At 38.4% G+C, this 27,742-nt stretch overlaps 2 protein-coding genes across 5 annotated transcripts; both read right to left on the bottom strand.

Moving 5' to 3' along the window:
* Positions 1-78: 78 nt before the first annotated feature.
* LOC141754753 (mitochondrial inner membrane m-AAA protease component AFG3L1-like) lies at positions 79-12,489 on the bottom strand. Of its 3 annotated transcripts, XR_012590721.1 has the most exons (18): positions 12,305-12,488; positions 10,285-10,369; positions 10,092-10,151; positions 9,890-10,008; positions 9,039-9,188; positions 8,862-8,936; positions 8,192-8,313; positions 7,821-8,094; positions 7,499-7,636; positions 7,175-7,328; positions 6,978-7,085; positions 4,823-4,948; positions 4,564-4,674; positions 4,003-4,118; positions 3,666-3,866; positions 2,992-3,186; positions 1,330-2,104; positions 79-1,278 (listed from the first exon to the last, which is right to left on the bottom strand). XR_012590721.1 is itself a non-coding variant. In XM_074614028.1 (17 exons), the coding sequence occupies exons 1-17, from the start codon at positions 12,422-12,424 to the stop codon at positions 1,877-1,879; spliced, it is 2,379 nt and encodes a 792-aa protein (XP_074470129.1). In that variant the 5' UTR covers positions 12,425-12,489; the 3' UTR covers positions 79-1,876. The 3 variants fall into 3 exon arrangements, 2 of the variants coding, with proteins under 2 accessions (XP_074470129.1, XP_074470117.1); XM_074614028.1 differs by having other exon boundaries at positions 79-2,104; positions 10,285-10,366; positions 12,305-12,489; XM_074614016.1 differs by having other exon boundaries at positions 79-2,104.
* A 2,484-nt stretch (positions 12,490-14,973) lies between these two features.
* Positions 14,974-27,611, bottom strand: def8 (differentially expressed in FDCP 8 homolog). 2 transcript variants are annotated; one of them, XM_074614039.1, is made up of 12 exons: positions 27,451-27,611; positions 25,726-25,848; positions 22,001-22,095; positions 21,732-21,881; positions 20,277-20,418; positions 19,591-19,755; positions 19,152-19,279; positions 18,354-18,467; positions 17,993-18,073; positions 17,124-17,264; positions 16,832-16,941; positions 14,974-16,641 (listed from the first exon to the last, which is right to left on the bottom strand). In XM_074614039.1, the coding sequence occupies exons 1-12, from the start codon at positions 27,473-27,475 to the stop codon at positions 16,548-16,550; spliced, it is 1,368 nt and encodes a 455-aa protein (XP_074470140.1). In that variant the 5' UTR covers positions 27,476-27,611; the 3' UTR covers positions 14,974-16,547. The 2 variants fall into 2 exon arrangements, with proteins under 2 accessions (XP_074470140.1, XP_074470150.1); XM_074614049.1 differs by lacking the exons at positions 25,726-25,848; positions 27,451-27,611 and adding an exon at positions 24,037-24,539.
* Between the last annotated feature and the right edge of the window lie 131 nt (positions 27,612-27,742).

Genomic DNA, 27,742 nt, shown 5'->3' on the forward strand with positions numbered 1-27,742 from the left:
TTTTGAAATTATATATATTAGGAGAAACTAAAGTAGAAACCGGGCTGATAAAACAACAAAAAAAAAAAAACAGACCAGTGGGGTATAAAAGTTGTTTAATACCGGTGTGATCCACAACAGCCTCACATTTCATTTGTCATCACATCTCAATGAAAAATCAATAATCCTCACTGACATGTAAAAAGAAAAATTCATCAAGCAAGAACAAGAACAGTGCATAGTCAAGCAGGCACAAAACACACAGTACATTTCATTTACACTGATATACAACCAGCCTGCTCATCATTTATTCATTTTTTATTTTTTTTAATCTGAATGACAAACATGTTCCAGTGTTAAGCTGGTCGGGGTCCTTTAACCATCTATTGGAAAACCTGATACAATATTTTTAAAAAGAGCCCAAACGGCCCATAATGCAAGGCATTTAGTTCAAGTATATACTGTATATATATATATTTTTTTATACTAAACCTGTTGAATGCTACATGAATAGTTATCTAGCTTAACTGGCTCATAATGAAGGAAAACATTCAAACACAAGTCACAATTGACTGAAAGGATGATTTCCTGAATAACAGGAATTTATTGTCATGTTAATAAATGCTGGAGAAAGTATTGAGATGGAAAAGGTCACCCAATCCATCCATGGAAAAAAAGCCATTTAATCCTCTCTTTACTTTGAGCCCTTACTCATGTGTGTTATCCACATGAACTACAGCAAAGCACAGAAAGCATCAGCCTGGATGTCATTACATAACAAAAATAACCAATAACCAGACTGAAGTGTGAGTATTATTGTGATCAATGAATTGTCCAGAGGATGATGTTAAGAATACAGAGACTGTGAGGTAGTGTGAGTGAGTGAAGAGAGTGTGGTTTGCTTGTTTGTTAGCGTATATTTAATTCTCACTCAGCTCAATTGTTCCCTGTTCTTAAGTGACCATCAACCTAAAGTAATTATTACTATGGGACACTGAGGAGGAGACAATAACCTACAGTACAAGTGATCCAATTACATTTGCAATATCAGTCATATATGCACAAAGCTAATTTACAGCGAGAGTTGAGTTCCAACAGCTGCCTTTACTGATAAATCAATGAGAACCAGGTTGAAATCTGCTGGAAGACTATAATGGTGATGAAAATGTATTTAAGTTGAGACATAACGTCTTCATTGTACGACGGTGTGAAGAAAGATTTAAAACAGTCAAAAGTACAGTCAAGGTACCTTTGCAATCTTAAACATCTGAGAAAGAAGTGAAGGAACTGTTTTCTCTACTCAGGGAAAACATATATGAAATATTTAGCTATCAACATGTTGGCTGAGACTGGAAGCGTCTTATTAGATTTAGAGATTTAAGGTTGGATAAGGGCAATGAGCCTCAAAATAAAATTTATATCACATGATACCATCACATGATACCAGAACAGTCTGTAACTGACCAATACACACCACAACGAATGTACTCATCACATGATGTCAAATGAATGTTAAAAAGCACATCTCATTTGATTTCTGTTTTGTAACTTGACTACAGATAATTGTGTGGTATGTTTGTCACTGTAGGTCTGCATATCAGAGCCACAAACAGCACTTTTCACAGAAACTTTAGCTTACGGACTTTAAACTGACCTAACAGTAAAACGAGAAAAATGAAAATATTTTTTTTAAATGAAAGTAATTTTTTAGAATCCCCCCCAGAATATAAAAACTACAATTTGAAAAATTGCATTATCTAGGCCATTTAAGACCAGTGCAACACATCATCACCATCTCTCCCATACACAAGGGATGTCTTTCAGTCTGGACCAGATGGTGCTGAACTTCAGAAATATTCAGTCCAGAGGAATATTTGCCTTGAGGCTGCGTGTCCATCTACAGGTAAAGGGCTGATTTGTTTTGCCGATTCTGCGGGTGTTTTTCCTCTCCTCTGTTCTTGTTCCAGTTCTTTAGCCCTTCGGGTAGAGAAGTGTCTTCATCAAACTCTCCCAGCCCTTCAACAAACTCCTCATACGATGACTTCTCTTGAAAGGGACGAGTTCCTAGCAGCTCCACCATGTCGGCTTTGTCTAGAATCTCCTTTTCTAGAAGACGTTTCGCCACCTGCAACACATGACCGATAATACTAAATAACGAGCAGTTTAATGATGATGGCTCACTCCATCAACAAAAATGAAAGTGGTGTTACTGGTAACTGAATTTAACATCAGATTAGTTACAACTGATAGCAGAAGTGATAGCAGTATTTATTTATTTTTAAATAATATCACAACTAGTTGTTTAACTTAAAGGGATAGTTTGGGTGTTTTGAAATGGGGTTGTATGAAGTACTTATACATAGTTAGTGTATTACCAGCAGTAGATGATAGTCAGCACGCCCCCCAGTTTGATCGGTGATTTTGTTTGTGCTATTGTGTGCCTTTGGTGAATCCGAACTAACCAAAGTCACACAACACACACTAACCGAGACCAGCAACTCCCGTGTTCCGAGAGGTAAAATTACTGCTTTTTTTCAATGGAGTCTGGTTGCTTTGGCGAGAGTATAGAGGGATACAATGGCTTCTGTTCTCCGTCAGAAATGGAGACTGTATAGCTGTCTCACGGCAAGGTAAACCAGTGAAAATATTCCAAATATAGGGTACACTTAAACTGATATCGATTTTCTTTAGGTGGGACTTTCTTTTAGTACGCCTGTCTGCTTCTCCAAACTGGGGGTGTGTTAACCGTCATCTACTGTAGGTAATACACTGACTACGGATAAGTACCTCATACAACCCCACTTCAAAACAACCGAACTATTCCTTTACGGTAGTTGAGGTTTGCCATCTTACTCATAATTCTTCCAACCTGTTTTACATATCCTAAATTAAGCGAAGCATAAAATGAGCGATCAAGTTGCTGCATCATACTGTTCAGTGATCTGCTTTGGAGTACGAGACTCTTCATCTTTACTTCTCTCCATCCTTTCCATCAGTGATAATAGTTCTCACCTTCTCCACCATTTCTTTCTTGTCGGTGACGAGCTGAAGTGTTCGCTGGAAGGCGGTGTCTATAAGCGTGCGGACCTCCTGATCTATAAGCTGGGCTGTAGATTCACTGTAGGGCTTCTCAGTTACTACGTCACCCTGCTGAGGGAGGTTGAAGGACACCTGACCCACCGCCTCATTCATTCCAAACTGTACAACCTAAAATATGAAGACAGACCAATCCTGTTAATCAAAAGACAAACCGCTTTGTATGTGCCTTTGGTTACAACATCATTCTCTGACTAACAAAAAGTGCCAAGTGACTTTTAATTGTGCACCTACAGAAATGGTCTGGGCAGTAAAACCAGTTTGTATTGTAGCAGTTAGTGTTACATTAGTGTACAGTGATATGGGAGCTACATGTTTATCTTGTCACTACAATTTTGAGAAAATCAATCTTAAAACCCACTTAGTATATAGAACAAATCACAATTTTGTAATTAGTGTTGTAGTTCATTATTACCTATTTTTAAGCATTAATATGAGTCATCCCCACATACTAAACAACTTCTATTTCAGCATATATGACTCAACACTGACTCTCAATCACATAAAATGTAATTACAATGTATTTTTTGTATCACATACAGTAGTTCACTGCCTTGTGTATCTGTTAACATGCTTGTTGTAAAATGTACCTGTGCATACGCAGACTGCGTGACCTTCCTGAGGTCATCCTGCGCCCCGGTGGTGATTCGCCGAAAGAAAACCTGCTCAGCCACTCGACCCCCCAGCATCATGCACATTCTGTCAAACAGCTGCTCCTGGGTGAACAGGTACTGTTCCTTAGGCAGATACTGTGCATAACCCAAACCTTTTCCTCTGGGAACAATGGACACCTGAGGGAACACATTATAATTAATCTAATTAGCAATACATGGTGAAGTCCTAATTTGATTGTAGGGGGTAAAAACACGATTATGCAAGGGCTGCAATGGGGTGCGAGAGAAAAGAGAAGGGAAATGGTGTGACTACCTTAAGTAGAGGGTCTGCATGTTCTAGGAACCAGCCTGCCACAGCGTGTCCGGCCTCATGATACGCCACAGTAGTCTTCTCTGGAAGCTGCAGTACCTGAGTCTTTTTCTCCATACCTGAAAGCAAGGAGGACGTTTTACCAAACTGTACTGTGTGTGTTTGTTACAAAAAATATGTTATCTGGGTTGATGTGCCCTTCAAGCATACAGTAGATTCAGTCAAGGGGTGTCTTTGGGTTGGTGCACGAGCTAAAGACTTTATCTTTGAGTAATGCATGAAATCACACAGTAAGTACAGTAGAATCTAATCCTTACAGGGATGTCTCAATGAGATACATTACGATATACACACAAGTTACTACATGAAAAGCCTGTATGAATATCTTAAATTAAAGCATACTGTATATGATCAATATAAACTGTATATAAGTGATTAAAACTTCATATTACAGAAATGTATAGAAATTGTTTTTACTACTAACTAACTTGATAAAGGTGTATCAGCCATATCCGACAGTAATTCTATGAGTATTGTTATAATATCAAGTGCATGTCAACTTACCTCCAATAACTCTCTCGACTGCCTGCTCAAAGTGCTTTGTATTGACATGTAGGTTGAGGTGACGTGCAGCTATTAAAGCAGCCTCATTACACACATTAGCAATATCAGCCCCTGAAACACAAAAGGACAACCAAGTTAGACTGTGGTGTGTTATGACAAAATAATAACATAATGAGAGATACAGAAGACAAACTGAGTGATCCTTGTAGATGAATCCAAAGAACCCATACAAACATGAACACACATGTCTTGTTCTTACCAGTAAAACCTGGGGTTAGTGCAGCTAGCTTCCTGGCCAAAGCCTCTACTTCTATACTAGTGTCCAACTTCAGAGGTCTTAAATGCACCTTAAAGATGGACGCCCTGCCTTTAATATCTGGTGGGCCTGTAGAAACAAAAAGAAAACAAACATTTCGTGAATTTTCAGGACATTTTTAAAACAAAAGAATGATAAGCAGTGAGCAAAACAAGTGACTTCATTGCATGATATTGTTACTAATAATAAATAAATAGTGTGTCTCAGATTCTGAACCTTATGAGGATGTTGCATTTACAGATATTACAGAAGCTCATTCATCTGGTCCCGTCAACCACTTTGCTCATTTCCTGCATTACAGAAGTTCATGTCATAAAGCTAATTTTCAAGATGACACTGACAGATCAAATCTAGACAAACTACAGCAACATAAAGGAGGAAGTAAAGGACACAAGCTGCAGAAAGTCAAATTAGAAGTGTTGGTGAAAGTAAACTTGTAGAGCTGTGCATCAAATTCTGTGCATCAAACTGGGCAGTAAAGACAACACTGAAAGAAAAATGCCGTGACAGCAGTGTGTTGCCATGAAGCTCGCTGTACAGCAGCATTAGCTCTTACTAGGGGAGAACTGTTTTCATGGGCAACCAAAGTTATGAGGTCAATGGAAATGTGAATATTCTGGAGTTTATATCTGGAGGTCTATGCTTAAAGTGGCAGCTGAGAGTCACACAAAAGGTAGTCGAGCGTGTGTGAAGGAGCATTTGAAGGACATAAAAAGTTATGTGACTTATTACTGATCAAACATTAACTAGTAATGTGACTTTATCTATCTAATCTAACTAAAAGGGAATCGAGAGACTCAACAACACAGAGAGGAGCGGTGTGTCCCGTCCCTCACGTTGGCCTCCAGTCATCTAATCCTTCTTTTATAGAGAGCCAGCTCTCTCATTTTGACCCAGTTCTCTTTGTCAGAGAGAAAACTGCCCTGCCCACCATTGTCCAGCACTGCTGGCGTAAAGCAAATTAGATCTTAGCAGGCAGAAAAGATCAACCATTTTAACCACAAAGGTAACAGCACACAGCGTGCAACACGCACCTTTAATGACATAACAAGTGAGCAGGCACAACAAAAAAAAAAAGAACAAAAGCAAATCTAATAGGCTGGAAGCTAATCTCTATGGAAGTGTGTCAGTCAGTTCATCTGAAGCAGGCATTAAAAAAACAAAGTTAAACCAGCATGCACATTAGTGCCACTGAATTGCATTTGTTGCATAGTGCCTGATGTGAAGTAGTAGACTACTGAGGTGGCATGGTAACACATTCATGCATCAACATGGAATAAATAAAACACCAGAGAGGAAGAACAGGAGAAAAAAGATTGAGGTTGTGTGAATTGCATACTATTTCCGGTGAAATATTACAGTATGCAACCATGCAATGTTGGACACTACGGCGGCATAAATATCCCACAATGCAACAATGTTCATAACAGACATTGACGGGCAGCTCTGTAACGTCAATAACGCTTCAACTGAAATGCAGTATTTCACTTTGCTAGGCGTAATATTTATTTCAAATTAATTAAGACTTTGATTCTCACAAATCATTGTTTGGTCACATGAGGCTGGCACAGGTTACCATGGTTACACGTCTACAACTAGCAAGGAAGCTCTCAGGAAGTGAGGACGTAAATTACTGCTCAGTGCGTCCGAAAAGATACATACTACTGTTTATTCACACAAAAATATGTTGAACGATAGTACACATATTTAATAAGTAGTGCATAGTATGTCATTTTGGACGCAGCCTAAAACTGCAGGTTTGTTGGAGTCTAGAGGAGACTGAGACGTCCAAAGGAACAAAAACTGCATCACAGAAAAAGGAAAAGTCAGCCAGGTCATTTGGGATGATTTCAGGGGCAAGATGCAAAATCAAAACCTGTAGATAACTCTTAACTTGCAAATGATAGAGTGCAAATTAATTTTTTTTCTCAACAAATTTAGAAATGACAATTGATTTACAGGAATGTTGAAAGCAAACCCAGGGATAAATGATGATGTTGAGAAAAGATAAATGTCATTAACTGAAACTAGTTCCAGGGAGAGCAGGAAATGATGAAGCTAGAGAGGAGGTCAACCTCAGACAAGTGCTACACTTTACCTATGTATATATGTCGATCAAAGCGTCCCGGCCTCATCAAAGCTGGATCCAGGATATCAGCTCGATTGGTGCCAGCTAAGACAACCACGTTAGTGCTACTGTTGAACCCTGTAATGACAAAAACAAGATCTTGTGACATGTTGCACCAGGAATGGGAGAAAGGCTTGGACGCTGACAGAGATGACATAACTGCCTACCGTCCATTTCCACGAGCAACTGGTTGAGGGTGTTTTCCTGCTCGCTCTGGCTGCCAAAGTTCCCACCGCCTCTCTTCCTGCCAACTGCATCGATCTCGTCAATGAAAAGGATGCAGGGGGCATTTTTACGAGCTGTGGCAAACGTATCCCTTATCTAATACAGGACAAAGAGACAACAGATTTATAAATTAGAATTCATTACTACTATACTTAGCATCATTTCCTAACATGTTATTATTGCAACATAGAGCAAAGGTAATCAAATAATCATTGTGTTTACAGATGATGAAATACATGTGACCCATCATTCAGCCCAGTACTGACCCTCGCTGGGCCCACTCCAACAAACATTTCCTGGAACTCTGAGCCGTTGACGGTGATGAAGGGGACGTTGGCCTCTCCTGCAGTGGCCATAGCTAGCAAGGTCTTGCCGGTACCAGGTGGGCCCGATAACACAGCACCCTGAAAACACAGGTGTTGCTTAATGATCGATACAAATGCCTCAATGAATACTTCACCAGGTGGAGAAAAGTCTGACTTTAAAGATTAATTCTTAGCCCATACTCTTCTTTGGAGAAAAAAATTCAACCGATTGAAATGTCCCTGCCACCCTATACCACAATAATGAATACACAGCTTGGCCCACCTTTGGGATCTTGGCTCCCAGGTCCTGGTACTGCCGCGGGTTCTGCAAGAAGTTGACAAACTCCAAAATCTCCAGTTTGGCCTCCTCACAGCCTGCGACGTCCTTGAACCGAACGCTAATGTCGCCTTTTATTATTTTGGCTTTGGATTCACTCATGCTGAAGGGGTTTCCTCGCCCTTTACCCCCACGACCTCCTGCCATCGGTCCCTGCCGCATTGCGAAAAGTAAAAAGCCGACCAGCAGTAAGGTTGGGAGAATGCTGAAAAGGAGTGACCTGTGGGAAAGAAGCTCCATTAGGCCGCCATCAACCTGAGCAAATCCAAAATGCATAAAAATCACTTCGATATGAAAGTTTCAGATGAAATTCTCACCCGTCGCTTTCACTGCTGTAGAATACGGGTACTTTCTGTGAGTCCAAACCCATTTCTTGCTGGGCCATTTCCAGGTTACGCTCAAATGAGTCAACACTGCCAATGTTGAACCACAAATAGCTCTGAAACATACACACAACAGAAAACCTATAACAAGCAGTATACAGTAGATTTGCTTGTATACTTCAAAGCAATACTGTGTATGTTTTAAAATAAGAAATAACAAGGAAAATATGAATTCTTCCTTTTACAAATGGAAATAAACAATAAATTGTACTCAGAGGATTTACTGCTACAGTCTTACTTGGTCTGGTAGGACCAGTAGCTTATGCTGGCTAATCTTAGCAAACTATTGTGCATGAATTTTTTAACATTGGAAATTGTAATTTGATCAAATTGTCTTAACTCAAAATCCACTTAGTAGCATTTTCAATCGAATGTCATGAACCTAATCGGTGACCTGGATTTGGATGAATTTTGCTCAGTTGTCAGTCGCAATTGAAAGTTCAGGAGAAACCTAATAAGAGGGCCTTGAGTTAGAGATTATTTTGCCAAATGTATGACTCCCATCTGCTTGTGTTACTGTTAAACTACATTTCGAAACACCACTAACCCTAACCAACAGATACAAAAAAGCAAAAGGACGTAACAGCATTTTCATGCAACTAACCACTTCTGATGTGTTCACTCCCTGGGCAGGAATTACTTTGACATATTGTTTATTGACAACCTCCAGGTGATCCACCTGTGTAGAGAGCACAAAAAACAATTTGTTCACATCACGGTTGCAAAAATAAACAGATACAAGACAGACGATACCAAAACTAAAACACTCTCCACCTCTTACCAAGCCTCTGTTCAAGTAGTGATGCACAAAGTCCTTCCAGGAGATCTGCATCCCCGTCTCCCGGAAGTAAAAGTACAAAAAAGCCGAGGTCATGCCCGCTGCACCGATTGCAAAGTACCGAACTGCTTTTTCATCCAAGGGAAAATCATCCTGTTAGATGAAGAAATATTGGAAGAGAGAGGAGATTAAAAGAGAGACTGCGACCGATACCCTGCGGTGTGGGAGGGTGTAGGGGCCAGATTGGAATTGGGCCCCTGTGTGTGTGTGTGTGTGTGAGTCTCTTGAACTCTGGCAGCTGGCACACCTGAGTCTCATCATCTAATCACCTGCTGCAGTATATCAACCATGGCTTTCCTCCCAGATCGTATCATCTACTACAGTGGTAGCTAGTTTCTCAGACCTTACAGGTGATTTTTTTGGAATTCCTGTTTCTGTCTCTGAGTTTAAACTCTGTTTCCTTGTTCTCAGATCAACCTCTGCCTGCCTGCCAGTCTGCTGTTCTCTGCCTGCTCCCTCTCAGCCATCAACCCAGCTCCTCGCTCCCATCTATTCAGCCACTGGATCAGCCTCAAGAACACTCACCCTCTGCCTAGCCCATCTGCCGGTATCTCCAATCAGAAAACCAAGTTTGCAATAAACCTTTTAACCTGCGCTCTGGGTTTACTCTTTACTGCACGTAGATATGCCAAGTTATGGAGGATGCAACTTAAACTTGCACCAATGAGTATATTCAGGCTTAGATTTGATTTTTAAAGACATCATATGCTATCATTTTAGTAAATATATTTGATGTTACTAGGGTTTGTGTGTAGTGCATTTTAATGAGCATTAAAGACGGCCATGATTCACACCTGAAAGCGCGTCCACCAGTGTGACTCTTCCTTTTTTCCTCCTCTTCGTCTTTTGTCGCCATCATCATTTGTGTCCCGCTCTTCCCTTACAAGAGATTCTTGCTCTTTGGTGTTTTCATCTAAATAGTAATATAAAAACAGTCATACACTGCAGCGGAAACAGAGGATGTACAAATGTGATGATGACATAAACCTTTCTCACCTTCAGCTGATTTGTTGACGCCGGTGCTTTCTTCACTCTTTGGGAAATACTTTTCAAAACCTAAAACCAATTCAACAGCAAACACACACAACAACAACAGAATTAAGTGCAAATAGCTCACATTGAACTGAAAAGATTTAGGTTATCATTCAGCTACATTAGATTTGTGTAACAGCATTAGAAGGTACATCACCTCTTGGTGGTTTGTTTGAGCTAAGTAACCGAGCGAAACTGTGTTGATATAATCCTCCACATCTCCTTTGGATCAGTGACGCCTTCTGAAACACAGATACGGTATGATGAATATGTTAGCAGTGAGAGCAGGGCCATAAAAACACCTGTGGAAAAGAAAGGCATACATTCAACATGCTATATGTAGTAGATGTTGACAGGCGATACAAAATGAAACTTGATAATCCACAGTCCCATAAAATCTACAGCTGTTATGAATCAGTCATGAGAAAGCTGTCCCGACACATGTTTTTTTTCCAAACAACATTATTTACAGGATTACGGAAATCTCATTATGACATGGGCATACTGGACTGTGTCACAGTTAACCTAATTTCATTACATCACTGTTGCAGATAACCCACTTATATTTACACACTGAACAGTTGCTTTAAAGCTTACATGGTATTTACTCACATACGTATCTGTCGTCTGTGCACATCAAACACAGATTAAATTATACTATTAAACTACTACAACTAACTACTACTACTAAATATTACAAACACTTTTGAAAGTAGCTAATATGTGTTTCTTCCTCACAACTTTAAAATCTTTGATAGTGGTTTGTCATTAGAGCACGACTGATCCAGGATTTTAGCAGCCAATACCATTATTGACACTTGAGAATAATACAAATCTGACAATATTATGTTATCTGATCTGATTTTTTTATATACATAAACACATAACATAAACAAACCTTTTGTTTTTCATATCAAGAAATATTGGAGTAGTATTGTTGAAAAGATACCAGAAACAGTAAATTTTACATTTTGGGGATATTTTTTAAATATTAACTATGGATAAAAAACATTAAACATAATTAATTGAAACTTGAATTGACAAAGCTTTAAGTCAATTAAACATAAAAATGTAATAAAACGTATTGCTACAGCCCATATATCTGCCAACATACACACATACCAGTACCAGTGTGAAATAACACAGCTGCAGCCTGCCAGTGTATGGGGTTGGGCTCCATTTGCCATGCCACCAGAGAGAAAATGAAATTTATATTCCTCATGTGACATCAACAATATCTTAAATAGATTTTCATTCAGAAAACACAATGTTCAGTGTTGAAGTGCAGTTCTTTATCTGGTAATGAACAGCCAAAAAAAAATCAGTCTGGACTTTACATTTTCTCTGGTTTGATTGATCTACTTCAACAGAAAATCATAAAGTCTATTATTATTATTATTATGAAGGAAAGACCAACCTGCTTAGTCAAACTCCTATTCAAATGCACTACTTTTAGACTCCAACTAAAGCACACAAGCCAGTTTTATTTATATCCAAAAACTTACATGTCTTCTCAAATGTGTTTAACCTATTTCGCATGGTATAAATGCAACTGAATGAATGAATAATGGACATGCATGGACTAAAAGTGAACAGAAAAGCATAAAGCCTAGTTTTTTTTACATCTTATTATCAAGGAAAGACCAACCTGCTAGTCAAACTCCTATTCAAATTCACTTCTTTTAGACTCCAACTAAAGCACACAAGCAAGTTTTATTTCTATCTAATAACTTGCATGTCTTCTAACATTTGTTTAACCTATTTTGCAAAGTAAATGCAACTGAATGAATGAATGAATAATGGACATGCATGCACTAAACTAAACCACAGTATAGCTAACAGAGATACGCCCCCTTCAAAGAAAACATTATGAAACAGAGGAAACTGACCTCTAAACTAAACACTATCAGTATAAACAACTGAGGAATGACGCACACAAACAATGCTGCAGCTCTGTGTTTGTTTGTTTTGGGGGGACTGCAGGCTGCACAGAGGAACACTGTGTTCTTTCACACGACAAACCTTCAAAACACAGACAAACAGGGCTCCAACTCCTGCAACACACACTGTTATCCAACGCATATGCAAGTGTTGCAAAACAACCCTGCATTCATCTATTTTGAGAGGAAAGTAGGGACTTTACGCAATGAGAAGAACAAAAACAATAGTCACCGTACCGACGCCAGTGCGCCTCCGTTGCGTAAAGTAGCAGAGATAGTGGACAAGTCTCGGCTCCACGTCCGAACCGCCCGGACCCGGTTCCGAAAGGGCCCGACACTCACAGAGAGCAGAGCCATGGTGTCAGCTACTCTCACTGGGCTTCACTTCACTCACTGCATGGATGGACCTGTGAGCTGACAGTGGTGAGTACATGTACACACAAACTGTCATCTCGCGAGATTTGGGTTACAAAGTAGCAGCATGTTGCATGTCAGAAGTGGGACATAATGTTTTGTTTTATGCAAAACCTCTATTGCCTGTTTGTTTTTCTTTTTATCCAAGAGACAACTTTATGATATATGATGGGTGGGTTCACTGAACTCTTGCAGCAAACTCCTCTATAAGCATGAATGCATTAATCTATTTAATTGCAACCATAAATCCTCTTATGATGGTGCTATAGCTTATTTACCTATATATTATCTGTTGCATTTTATATTCTAACACGACTGCATTTGAATTTGTGTTCAATTACACTACATAGGACATACTGTACTTTGCAAAACCTACCATATGCAACTCTTGCAGCAAACTCATGTATATGCATGAATATGAATGCATCAATCTATTTAATTGTAACCATAATTCCTCTTATGATGGAGCTATAGCTTATTTGCCTTTATATTATCTGTTGCATTTTATATTCTAACACGACTGGATTTGAATTTGGGTTCAATGGTTAGATTAGACTACATAGGACATACTGTACTTTGCATGACAGAAATCCAACTCCTCGACCACTCCTACCATATGGTTTCCTACATGTTGCCAAAGTAGGCGGATCATTATGCGTTTAAGGTCTAATGAGGGAAGATTATTATTGGGCGAAGGTAAACTTTAAAGGTCCCATATTATAAAAAAAGTGAGATTTTCATTTTTTATTATTATTATAAAGCAGGCTTTAAGTCCTATATAAATACTGTGAAAGTATCGAAACGCTCAATCCATGGAGAAATACACACAGCCCGTATTCAGAAACTCTGCATTTGAAACAAGCTGTTAGGATTTCTGCTCACTCGTGATGTCACGAATATACAATATTTAGACCCTTGACACAATTTTAAATGTAAATATTCTAAATGTGTCCCAGTTTATTCCTGGTTGCAGTGTATGTGAATGACATCAGCTGACAGGAAGTACACATGGACCCAAGCTGTTTTCTAGAAACGCAATTCTGTTGCAATTCTGTTGCAATTCTTTCAAAATGCGCTAAAACGGAGCATTTCAGACAGAGGGTAACTACAGGCATATTCAGGCAGACAGTATGAGGAAAATAAAGTTTTTTTTTAACATTACAGCATGTAAACGTGTTCTAGTAGAAACACAAAATACAAGTATGAACCTGAAAATGAGCACGATATGGGTCCTTTAATAATTTTTGTTGTTGTTGAAGGAGATGATTTCCCAGCAATATAAAATAGATATTAGAGAGGGCATTAAGACCTGTTTAACTTCCACTATCTCTAAGCAACTTAATATAAATTATATAATTAAAACTACTAATGCCAAGATTCATTTTTCAAAGAAAATATTTAAATACAAGAATTTCATTTGAATTGTGTGTTTTTATGCAAATAATTATTATAGATGACAATAATAAAGTTAAATGATAACATTTAGGATTTATCACGGTTTACACTGACTTCAGGACAGTTGAAATTATTGTTCGGGACGGTAGTGAAAAAAGTTATTCTGGAGTCTTGTATACCAGCTGGCAGCTGCTATAACAAAGCAAAACAACAAACAATCGGTTTTGGTCGATGGCTCATCAACGATCGACAATCGGTATATATTAACGCACTGGTTTCGGATCGGTACTCGGTATCGGCCGATACACAAGTTCAGGTATCGGAATCGGTATCTTGAAGGAAAAATGGTACCTGCACATCTCTAATAATGCCTGGGTTATAATCTGTCAAATCATAAATAACCTTTCAGTGACACGGCAGGAGCTGTGATCACTTTTTGGCAACTTTGTCATTAAAAGCCTCTAGACTCTAGTTTTATAATAAATCTACATATTACATCAATACAATACATACAATACATCCCCAGAGTGGTGTAAGAGTAAGTAAAATATTTCTGTTGTGACCATCATCATCAAATTATGAAAAAACATGGTCGTGTTTTGTTCTACCTCAGGTAGGGGTATCTGAAAAAATAAAGCCCTTTTGAGAATTTGTAGTGCTCCTGTTTAACAACTGTTGATCAATATGACAGTAATAGCATATGGGCCAGTCTTGCATTTTGGGGGTACTTTTGTTGACAGTTGAATAACCCATTGTATTATTTAACATAATAGGCACATGGAAGGATTATCAAACGGGCCTAACAGGCAGTGGTGCAGGGGCCCAAGGGGTCAGGTCAGTGGGTCAGAGAGCTCCTGAGGCAGAGCCTGTGTAAAGAGACGGTTATCAACATTTGTCCTGGCTCAGTCAAAACAAGGGATGTCGCAGTGACCGAGTATGTGCTGATACTGAACATGATCAGATATTTATTATAATTTTGTAGCTGCTAGTTAAAAAAGGCAGATTTTTACACATCTGTGCCAAAGGGGCCCAATAGGTCATAACAACAAGTCATAATTCATCCATGAACAGGTGAAAGTTGAACCACAACACTGCAGTTTTAATGCATTTCATTACTTTATTCATGCAATACTCCACATGTTTTACAACATGGCATGGATTTCACCAACGCCATGTATGTCCATTAGTTTGAAAAAAAACAGAATACAGTACATCATGCTGAGAGATAACACAGCCAAAACTCATTATTTTAAAACAAATACTTGAGGTCAACATTTACACATTACCAAAGGTGTCACATAACATCTTTGTCATCTCTGGACAACATGTGCTATAGGTACATTAAGACTGATACCATTAACATGATTAAGACGTTTGGATAACAGCTGTATGTAACCTGACCATCTTAGGCACACAATGTTCATGAGTATTCACATCTATTTGCTACACACTAAACCGAACCGGATTAAACACAGATCAAACTGTCTACAATGAGTTCACAGTTTTGAATAAAAGGAAAGCACATTTAACTTCCATATTCCTTTTCTTTTTCAGTTAAACAATTCTCCTTATAAGAAAATGTACTGGTGATGCATGCTTTGATTATACTGTATATCTGTTGCCAATATATGTATTTATATTTCAAATTATGGCTCTAATTGTATAGACACAACCTTTCTTGTCAAAAAATTGCAAGCAATATAATTTTCTTCCAGTATCCAGGGTGGCTAATTGATAATTAAGACACTCAAAACAGGCTTATCCTGAAAATTAATATTGCTTTAAGGCATGGAAATATTTTTCTTAAGACCTTATGAAATGTCAAAACAGATCAACAGATTATGACTAAAATGAAAATGTGACAAAAGTGGAGGACGACAAGTGTGGACTGCTTTAGGAGCAGTATTTGTGAGATAAACAGTGTTGGGTTGATGATGGAATATGTGTAAACATCATAGTCTAACAAATTTAAGTTATTTCTTATTGTAAACTTATTAAACACTATGCATTTTTAGTTGTAATAAATAATAAACTGATGCTTGGAAATGATAGCTCAGTGCAAGGTCACTCAATTAACTTTCAAAAGCATGTTTACAAGATTTTGTTATTGAAATAAAAAACAAAAAAACTGGAAGCTGAAAGGCAAATTTCTGGTTAATATAATTCTGTGATTTAGTCTTTGGAAGCTTGAGTAGTATAATCCTTAAAATTCAAAACCATTTTTTGTATATGGCAACCTTAAAATTTAGTATTCAGCAAAGTTGGCAGTATAAGTTAATGCAGTCGAGGCTTGTAATAGTTAATATACAACGACTCCTGCATGCATAAACACCTATTGAGGAGGTGGCTTTTCTCTATAGGGCATTTATTTTGTACATTTATACAAGCAGACGCACACACTAACGTGAATCACTCACACAAACACATACACAGTGTTCAGTACATCCAATTTCAGTATGAATTAAAAAGTTGGATAAAAAATATATATATATTAATTTCCAGATGGGTTTCTAAGTACCTTGCTTCATTATGTAGTGCACATGAAGTTAAGGACACTACAGTATAAACATACGCACAAAACAAACAAAGACGAAACGCTAGTCTCCTTCTAGAGCGCAACATGAGGCAAAGTGCAACTTTCCAGTAACATCAGGTGGTCCTCTCCACACTTTTATGCATCTTTCGCATCTGGCACCTCGTCCTGCTTGCGTTCAGTCATTCGGGCACATCGTGGACAAGTTGTGGAGTTGTCATAGTAACAATCTCTAAAGAGACACATAACAAACACCAACATGTCACATAAAAGGTCATATTAAAAGTGGGGAAAAACAACCTTTTCAGTGCTGCCTGAGGCTTTAACATTTTGTACACTTTACTGCAATGTTGCATTTTAAACTCCCAACTATCACATTATGAGCTGTATTTTAGATGTGTGACTGGTTGGTGGTGACTAACCTGTGGAACACAGCAGAGCAGTCGTGGCAGACTGAGGTATGACTGTCAAAAGGGAACAGTATGTCTCCTTCTTTACACAGCTCACACACGAATCCTTTGGCCTGACAACGCTACATGCACAAAATGGGAGAGAAGGTCAGGGTTTCACAGAGGCAACATGTACTCCTTTAGCAAATAATACTATTATCAATAAGTGCTTATTGCCTAATTAAGGTATGTGTGATACATACACAGGAAATAAGCTCACTGACAAAGAGAAGTATTGTTCTTTGTGCTGTACGTATGAGCTCACCTCACAGTCTAGTTTGATGTGCTTAGCAAATGTGGTGTGGATCTCTGTGAGGGAACAGCTGAGTCTGCCACTGGAGATGTCAATCAAATCCTGTAGTGAGTACATATCATCGTTCTCCACAAAGTGCTGCCGCTCTTGTAGCTGGGGGACACAAATAGTACAAAAGAAAATCATTCATGCAAAAGTTTTGTTTTTGTTTTTTGGAGAGCCTTTTTTGACAATTTAACAAATATTACAGGTTATAGTGATACAATTTTTATGCAGATGAATCATGTTTTAAAATTAATACATTCATAGAGCTTTTAGAAAGGTAAAGAATAAAAGTATGGCTTTTCCTGAAAAAAATATTATGACTGTGAATTAATCGTTTTGAATGTTTTTGTTTATCTCTGTGGAAGATATCTGACATTCGGTTCCCACTTCTAACAAGGCTTGTGATCCACTAGTATAACGACGTTGGTATCACGTCTCTGTGTCGTCAGTGATCAAGTTGCCAGTTAAGGTAGAAATAAGGATAAATGGCTGAGTTTAACACTGGTGTCTCCATCAGGCCTACCAAAGTTATCAATTGTACCTTTAATGCACGTTCTGCCAAGTTGTGAAATACTAGGAGGACAAATTCTAAAAAGTATTTGAGCTGATACTTTAGTTATACCAAGTAAAGGTTACAGTATTTGCACAGACACATACATTGTCTCAATTTTACAGCAGGAACCTTTACCAATACAGTCCAAACTCTCCACTTCCACCACATGGTGGTGCTGTTGTAACATATAACTTATTGGTCACATACCATCATATCATGCCAGACAGTGTTGTATATGAAGTTTTAACTCCATACAGAGTCAATTTAGTAAAGAGATGCTCACCTGTAGTAATAGTCGAGCCTCCATGGCCTCCTTACAGGTAATAAAATAGGGTTTCATCAGCAGAATATCTTGACGGAGTTTCTGTAAAGGAAAACACACAAAGGCACATATTGCTGTCAGTCTCACTTAATACACATAGTTGCAATTGATTTCCCATCTCATTGCATGCGTCATAATGACGCACAAACAGTGATAAAGTGCTAGGATGGGTTGTTACTGTAACAGTAACTATAATGAAGGTGTCAAGGCTAAAACTGAGAACACAGCTGTTAAAGATAATTAGAGCTGTGGAGACTTTACAAACTCCACAATTTCTTGTGGAGTCTTTACAAGTGCCTCCAAAATAAGTGAAGCTACCCACCCTGATCTCAACCAGTTCCTCTACAAAGTTGAATAGCAGCGGGTTGATTTCTTTCAGCTTCAGCACAGGTCGTGGGATCATCAGGGCCAGGTAGCGCATAGAGGAGCGACAAACCTGAAACAGAGAAAAACACTGTCAGAACACGGACTGGCTGAATATGCTAATACTAATACCTTTATCATACCAACACAGTGACATGGGTTAAACCTGTATCTGACTGGGATTTACAACCCCTCTCCTGACCGGGGTTAAACTTGAAAGTGGGTCAGATACTGACTGGCAGGCATTTCTAAGAAATGCTTAAACAACATCAAACTGACTGCCCTTGAGTGATTCTCTTGGACTTCACAAAGGTCCACAGAAGACACAGTGAGACAGGCTGTGTAGTACTCCCCATGACTGGTAAATTGACTTTAACGTGTAAAATTTACGGCATGCCCCCGTAAGCTTATTTGATGCTTCTGTAATGAAATTCTGTGTAATTCTGAGGTTTAGCAGTAACATTTATAAGAGTACAGTTGCAGATTTGAGTCTCCTTCATCAGTGACATATTGTTGAAAGGTTATTATGGAATTTTTGCCAAATGATGCCAACAAATTGTTGTCTACTAAAGTCTCGCCAAACGACTCAAAAGCTGCTCTAACACGTGTTAAGCAGACCCACATCATACCCTCATCTCCTTTTTGAAAGGGGTATAACTTAAAGAAAGTTATACATTAATAGATTCATAGATTGATATATAAAAGAAGAAGGGATATTTTTACATGTGGAGTGTAGTGGAGTGGCCATTAAGGGTACCTTGCGTGATTCAAACTCCCAGTTGTGGATGACACGAGCTGGGACGATGGCGGTGTCATTCCAGTGGCATGTGCTGCAGTAATATTGGCCTGTGTAGTCACACTGTCTGGCTTCAGTTGGCACGCCCCCTAGAAGATAAACATGACACAGTTCAGTCAAACTATGATACAAAATACACTTTAAACATCATGATTAAATGTAGTATTTAAATATGTAAATGAGAATAAACATTTCCTGAAAATTATGTTTTGTGTCAATAGTCAAGCTCATTAATGTCTAGTCAGCAATTTGTCAATGGCTGTAAAGTAACTTTATTTACAACTGTGTGTACATTTCTACCAAGCTAGCTTTAATTTGATTAGCCTACATATTCCTTTTAGATCCTCTGCTTCTCTATTTCAATTTGCCAAACATAAATCAACAGTCAATGTGTACTCACTCAGTGAAATAGGTGTGCGACATTCTGCACAGCGATAGTCTTGGCGGTCTAGTCCTATCTCAGGGCAGATGCTGAGCTCGTACGCCGACTGGTGGCTGACCTTTGACCTGACACAGGGCTTGGTGATCAGGTTCATACATTTACTATGGCAACGATAATAGCAACCTGAAACAAGAGAGGCATAATCACATGGCATGCTATGGCATTACCACTATACACAGTGGGGTTGGTAATAATGTCTGGTTAACAAATTCAAAGAGCTGTACAAAGATTCTCCTAATGAGTCAGGAAATACATTCTGAGAAAATGAAATGGAAACCTAACAATATATAAAATGAAAATCTAAAAATATTTAATGAAACTGAAAAAAAAATGAATCAGAATTCCTGTTCTACTAGCAATCTGATTATAAGGACAGTTGGTAAAAATGACTTTCCTCATCTCTGATTGGCTCAGATAATTTAACAGTATGCATGTGGAGCTTTGAGAGAACATATGAGACGGGGGATTGGACATGAATCTTTGAGGAGGTACCATATTGTGAGCCTGTGCACGAAGCTTTGTGAGAACAAAAAAGAGATCTTGCATGGAGGTCTGAGTTTTGAACAATCTGTGCCAATTTTAGTACTAAAATAATTATCTCCACTGTGCCATATCGGACTGATGCCCTGTGTAGTGTATCTCACCTGTGCAGGTATACCAAGTCTGGATAAGGCCCCAGATGATAGTGCTACACTTGTCACAGGTCTGTTTCACACTTTTGCTCTTTTCCTTGGAAAAGCGATGCTCCAGTAGGACTCTCAGATTAGGTTCATCCTCCTCGGGGTCCTTTTAAGAGACAGAGTACAAAAACAAAATTCACCACGACCGCTAACATAGCAGTAACAAAGTTCATGTACTGTTCATTTCATAGTCCTTTAGTTCTCGCTGTATCTGCCTGAAGCATCAGACATGTTTTTTTTCCCTAGGCAAAACAACGTGCAAGATCCCATACAGTATACAGCACTGTAAATGACATTCAGCTTATTCACATGATATGGTTCAAAATATCAGTGAAAAACATCTATAAAAGATGACGTGGATACTAAGAAACAAGCTAAGTGATTGAATTTTTGACCTAAAGTATGGCTCGTGATATCATTCATGATCCATTTATTTGTCTATATTTTGATTTGAATGTTTTTATGTTTGCTTTTAATGTTTGCTTTTAGCGCCAAGAGCTGCTAAACTGTTTTTGTTTTCCATGACAATGACAATAAAGTCTCTATTCTATATTTTATTCTATTCAATGAGTGCGGCCTAATTCATGAAAAAGTTTCTTTTATGGTGGTAAGTTTACAGTAATCAGCCCGAAACATTCCCAGCATGCCACCTGGACAGTTTTATCAGTGATATCAGAGGTTTTGTAAAGGAGAAGAAATGAATGAGCCATTGAGACGTGCCCCGTAAAGAAAACTCTCCCCTTGGGCCACAAAAAACACACCGCTCCAACATGACACACAAGATCATTAGCATTCTCTTTTCTATAAAATGCATTAAGATCCTAACTGGACTAGTAACTGACTGATTGATTAATATAGATTTTTTTTATTTGCATGTTCTGCAAGACAGTAGATTGTAACACTGTACTTTCTGTAATTTAAAGAAAATCTCAGGAAACAGAAATTGTGCTGTTTGAAACACGTGGAGTTTTTGCAGGAAGTTGCTGATCTCCACAAAGTTGTTTATAATCTTATCAGTCTCTAAGAATGTCTGCAATGTTTGCGCTTATTTATCTCATACAGGCGATGGCTAGAAGTCCCAAAGCGATACTGAAGAAAGTCTATATTTGAAATGTGCCCAGCAGGACTTTTCCCACTCCTGATTACATCTCTGACGCTAATCTCCACCAACAAACCTCCCTTCTCAGCTACAGGCCAACTAGAAATACAGTAAAAAGCCTGGCTTCACATAATACATGTCTATCTGCAAACATGTGTGTGCAGTTGTGCATTCCACAAAATCTAAAACATGCAAGTGAAATTGGTCAATTATGAATTTCTTGAATTTCAATTTGTAGTTTTGCTGATAGTCCCTACTGAGCCGGCATTAACAACTACAATATCATGTTATCACTTCTCCATTCACTTCTCAGTTCCAACCTTTAGTTCCTGTAGTTTGAGACGAAGGTGGATAAGTTTCACCACAGTGTCCTTCTGTCTCTCAGAGTGCTCTGGCAGCTCCAAGATCAGCTTTTTACACTCCTCTATGGCCATTTTCAGCTGTTCAATGTCGGAAGCCACAAACGAACCCTGAAACAGGTGAACAAGAGCAAAAGCATGTTGTACAATACAGTAAGTTTTACAACATGAAACAGTTTCATTTAGTGTGATAAAATCGAGGTGGACAGCAGGCACAATGCTTTACTTACCATTGGCCTTGAGAAGTGGTCTTCAGCTAGACCCAGGTCCATGGTCCGGTCTGAACTGTGGTTTCTGGTCCCAGCGAACAGCTCAGGCCTTGATTCTAAAAAGAAAAACAACTTGGCATAAAGAACTGCTCTTCTTGTAAGCATACGCACTATGGAGTGGTGAGTGCACTCAGTCATGCATGCTAATTTCACACACATGACTGTGGCCGCTCAAGACAACCCCTACCCTTCGACTCACTACTAAAGAAGTCTAGAAGAAAAACAAAAGCTCAAAATGGACATCAGAAGGAATCCCATGTAATTATCTTATCAGTTGTGGTAATGTGTAACCAAGTCAGGTGACAGGAGAGACTCCTACTGGGTTATTAAAACTGCTGTTCAACTAGATGAATGAACTTTGAACGAAGTGCTGATCCTTTTGCATCTAAATGTTTACAAGCAGTCTGTTCCGTAATCATTCATATGTTATGCTTTTAAATCAATTAAATCGCAGTGCTAACATTCTTCTACTGCCGCTGACATGACTGCATGTGTGTGCTATGTGCATCGGTCTATCAAATGATTGTGATCCTTATAAGTTACATAACTTTAACCACTAGCCTTATACTTGATGAGTAAGTGACATGACAATAGTTTTGTTTGTGCATATGTGCAGTTATTTACTAATCTGTAAGATCAAGAGTTATTACTTCCATACAATACTTATACTTCCAATGTCGTTATATGATGGAAACATCACTTGCAGGGAGACACTGCAGTGTTTTTAGAAGAGTGGTTACTAAATAGAGGTGAGCTTGTGCTTTCTGATATATGATACCACATTAGCTGCTTAGAGATGCACTCAAATATTTTATATTTTGGCCACTTGGGGGCAGCAGAACAAGCTGGAACACAACATCTGACTTTGCACCTTATAAAGCTTTTATGGTGAACTTGTTGGCAAATTAAGGCCTTTTTACACATCCAGCAGAAACAGAGCATGTTTCTGTCTTTCTGACAAAATGTAAGTTGTCCTGCATTCTTTCTCTTAGCTCCATTTTGGTCTCCATCAACTCCTGAGAAAGATATTGAGCTGCTTAATGCTGCACTATGATGAGCAGCTACGCCCTAACTTTGTCTATCGGTCATTTGTTGCCAGACAGGGCACATGGATTTATTAAAAAATACTGAGTGCAATTTAAAACAGAATGTGGGATTAGAGGCTACATTTAGACATGAATATACAGCAAGATAACACAATACTGGGAATAATCACTGAACTATGTGTATTGCACTAAGAGGACAACATCGCCTGTACAGTTTAATGAAATCCAATAAAATAACCTTGTAATAAATACTACCATTTTAATACAGTGCACTGTTTTTGTCCACTGTACGAAGTGCGTTGATACAACTGCATGGTCATATTCAGCCACTCAATAGATTACCATTGTTTGTTTTGGCTGGTGAGTGCAGCAAGTCTAGCAGCCACTTGCATATTTTACCAGCATTTGGCCGGTGGCTGGTGCTTATTTTCCAACCCTGTTTGTAGTGTTGTACTGAACAGCATTAGATTGTAAGCAATTTGTGTTTTACAGTCCCCTTCTTCCATAACGTTGTATAGAGGTTCACCTCCCGTGAATACCCTAGAGTTAGTCTGAGGAAAAATTCAAAGCTATATACTAACAACACATTCCCAAATACAAAGTTTGATCAGCCTCCATTCTATACTTAATTTGAAATGTAATTTTTGGGAAGTACATTTTTGAGGTTTTGTTTGTCTGCATGAAAACATTAAGAGGGGAAAAGGCACAAACCAAGTCTGTATGCCAAATAAAATCTGTACAAACTTAACACTTAAAAGACACTCTGATCATACCTACAACATATCAACAGTGAATACTGAAATTATAAGTATGATGATATTTATGAAATTCAGCAAAATTGAACTGAGGAATCTAGAAATGAAATGAAACAAAATAGTAAACGACACTAATCACATATTTTAACAAACCTACTCTCCAGCTTATTGAAAAAGTGCAGACAAATGCTGTTACCTGTGTACACGTCAGGACAAAACATGTTGGGTGAATTCAGCTTCTCGGTGCCAGACAGAAAGAGAAACACAGCTCAGTGTGTCAGGCTTTCTTGTCAAAATGATTCTAATTCAACAAAAAGGTCTTTAATTCCCAAAATCCTGAAATACAGGAAGTGTTACTAAAGTACTGCCTACACTTACGTTTTTCGTTTCCTCTGGTTCAGCTATCATATTTCCCACTTCCTTTTCCATAAGCTTAGAGTTACTCACAGCAGTGCAGTGTGCTTGTTCTTTGTGCTTGGATCTGCTCTGAACTAGATGAAAACTGTTTAACCTGTGCAAATATTTGAGGGAAATAATTTGTCAAAATCAGTTTTCATGAGGGATTCGCTGCCCCATACAGCGAGTGAGCCATAGTGGCATGACCTAAGCACGTAGTAGACTCACTGTATTTGGCACTGTAATGGCAGAAAGTCTACCTCTGCAAGTAGATGACATTTAGAAAAGCAGAACACACATCCCACTGCAGCACCCATCTGTTACATCCCAGTCATGTGTTAAAGGTAAATTTATGTTTTCTTTGTTTCCAGTATTTCAGTTGTTATTCCTGTTTTATTTTGGTAAACTCACCCTTGTCTCTCGTTTCCGATACTTGACTTCCTGCCCTTGTGTGTTTCTCACCTGTGTGATTACCTGCCCTACCCCGACGAGTTTCTCCTGTCCCCAAACATCCATCCTCCCATGTGTAATTAGTCTGTGTGCTCCCCTTTGTCTGTGTCAGTTTGTCTTTTCTGTTTCAGTGAGCGTTCTAGCGATATACGTAATTCCCAGTTGATTCCTTGCGTTAACGACCTTACTTCTGTGTTTAAGTCTCAGCTTAGTGTTTTTTGGTGCCGTCGCCTATCTTTCCTCGATAGTTTCCAGCTACTGTGTTTTTTTTGTCAAGTAAAGACTGTTGGTTTCATTTTTATCTGAGTGTTATGCTTTTGGGTGATTATACTGCTGGTTGCCAGAGTGCCAGTGATACCATCTCCTCATGACAGACCACAGGCAAGGAACATTCGGGTTTTTTTTTACCCCACAATGACTAATGAATCCCCAATTAAATGGCCTCTTTTCACTGTCTACCAAACCAGACCTCTTTTCAGAGTATAGGAACTGGAAGGCATTCATTTCTCATCCTCACAATTTTATCTGCTGCTCTTATACATATCAGCACATAGTTTCTGGGATTTCCCCAATATATCGGCAAGTGATACGGTTAAAATGGAGTTGTGTTGTGCGTGAGTCCTCCTCTGTATATTTTGGCAGTTCCCTACAGTGAAATGAAGCATATGACCCATAAGGTCCAGTTGCAGTCTCGACTAACGAAGCTTTTTCTTCATAAGGTGCGGTGAAGTGCAGTATGAGTTGTTGTCAGTCACCAAAATAAACTTTGTTTTAATTTTTCCACGTTTCCATCAGAGTAGCACTGATGATGCAGGACGACAGTCACCAAACCTGTCCAACGAATGATGTCCATACCACTTCATGTTTACCCGTGGTTCATTAGTAATAAGTAGAGCGTACATGAAAGTTGAGCTCTGAACCTAAAGCAACAATACTTTCTTCCCTTAAACTGCACTACAGGCGTGAAAGTGGCCTTAAAGTGAGGTCATATTCTACACTTGAGATGGCTGTGTCATGCTTTGCATGTGAAGAACTTTACCGTGCAGTGGGGGTGTCTTGCCTCCTTGGGGACCATCTTCTTCCTCTCCACGATCAAAGGGATTGAGGCGGGTTTGGCGGAAAATTGCAAGTCTCTCATCATACTCCATTTCATCAGCTACATCTACAGAAGAGAGAATACAGATTACCTCAGACTTTACAAAGCCACAACTGCTATGTGAAGAGGTTTTAGAAACTGGTCCACAGATTCTATTAAAAACTGAAATATCATGAATAAAACGTGGACTGCTTTCCATAACCTCTACAATGAATGAAGGAAACGGTGCACTCTGATTGCTCAGCTGCATCAGTCAGCCTGATGTCCCTGACCTAAACTGTTTGTAAGATACAGCAAAACAAGTATGGTTTATGGATATTCCATCAATTTACACCAGTTTGTCATATTGTCTGCCATGCTGAATCTTCAGTGTAAACACACTGCAATAACCACTTGAAATAAACTGAAAACTGACAACTCAGTGTTTGTAATGCATTTACATTAGGTCTGGTACTGTATTTATAATTTAGATGTAAGTGCAGAGCCACGGCTTATATGAACTATGGGATTGACCTGTAGTATGAATGGCTTCATTACCTCTCCTGGGCTTTGCTAATGAAAATATATATATATAAAAAATCAGCAACATTTCAGTGGAATATTTGTAAATAACCTGAAGAGGTGAAATTTCATGCATAATAAGTTTCATGTGCAGATATCCTTATCAGCAGCTGACAGGCTTTTGAGAACCACCACCACTCTTGATGTCTTTCATTTCAGTATTTATCAATTATTTGACAGGCTACATTTATATCTATAGCTTTTTTAATATTTGTATCAAAGTAAATACATAGATATACATCTTAAAGAGCTATCAATGGTTAAGAGGCCTGCAATAGATCTGAAGTAGCTGAATAAAAGGAAACTTCAACATTCAAGTGAATACTTCAGCTAACTTTATTTCTGTTCCTGTTTCTTGTTCCCAGAAAGATGTGGTGCAAGAAATAAAACACTATGTGCTTTACATTAATCTAGTGGTTGCATGTTAATGCATGTTAAAATGGCATAATAATAATTAAAACCACAGCACTCCTTTATGGAAATCAATGTGCTCTCTTCACATACATAACACTTAGCAGGCTGTAAAGTAGCCTGGTTAGCAGGAAGTCATTTCTAAATAATGATCCAAATACAGACATGTGATTATGTGACTTACATTAATCTAGTGTTTTTTTGGATGCATGTTAAAATGGCATAATAAATTAAAACCACAGCACTCTTCTATGGAAATCAATGTGCTCTATTTAGATATACATAACACTGTAACTTAGCAGGCTGCAAAGTAGCTTAGTGGTTAGCAAGGAAGTCTAAATAATGATCCAAATACAGACATGATGAACTATTAATCATACATGTTATATCATGGAGCTGAGTACATGAGGAACAGTTATAAACACCATGTGAAGCCTCGCCTCATAAACTGTAACCAATCAGAGCTGTTGTTGACAATCCTCTCTCATAAAGAGGTAACATTAACCTTTCTGTTTCAGTATTAATGCTTTAACATGTAGGGTATTTAATATGAATAATCACAGATAACGTTATATATATGAAACATCACAGCACACAGATGTCAACAGAGTAGCTAACATTAGCTTTAAACACAACAGTCCTCTGCTTTAGATGTTCATGTTTACTAGTTTATCATGTCTGTCCGGTCAAACTTACCCCAGTACTCCACCTTATTGATCATTAAGGACTCGGCAGATGTATAATATGCTTTATGGTTGTTGTTTGCAGGTTAAAATGAGCAGTTCTCCCCGTGTTGTTTTACAATCAGCAACATCACAAGGCTAAAAGAGTCAAGTCATACATTGTTTTTAAAAAAGTCCTTTTCCGGTTAGTATTTTCAAAATAAAATCATGCACGTCTACTATACACTAATACAAGGAAATAAAGAATACTTTTTTTTTTTTATTGTTTTATAAAGTGATTACAAAACAAGTGAAGACGTGTGCAG

This window comes from Sebastes fasciatus, chromosome 2 (assembly GCF_043250625.1).
Source record: "Sebastes fasciatus isolate fSebFas1 chromosome 2, fSebFas1.pri, whole genome shotgun sequence".
NCBI lineage: Eukaryota > Metazoa > Chordata > Actinopteri > Perciformes > Sebastidae > Sebastes > Sebastes fasciatus.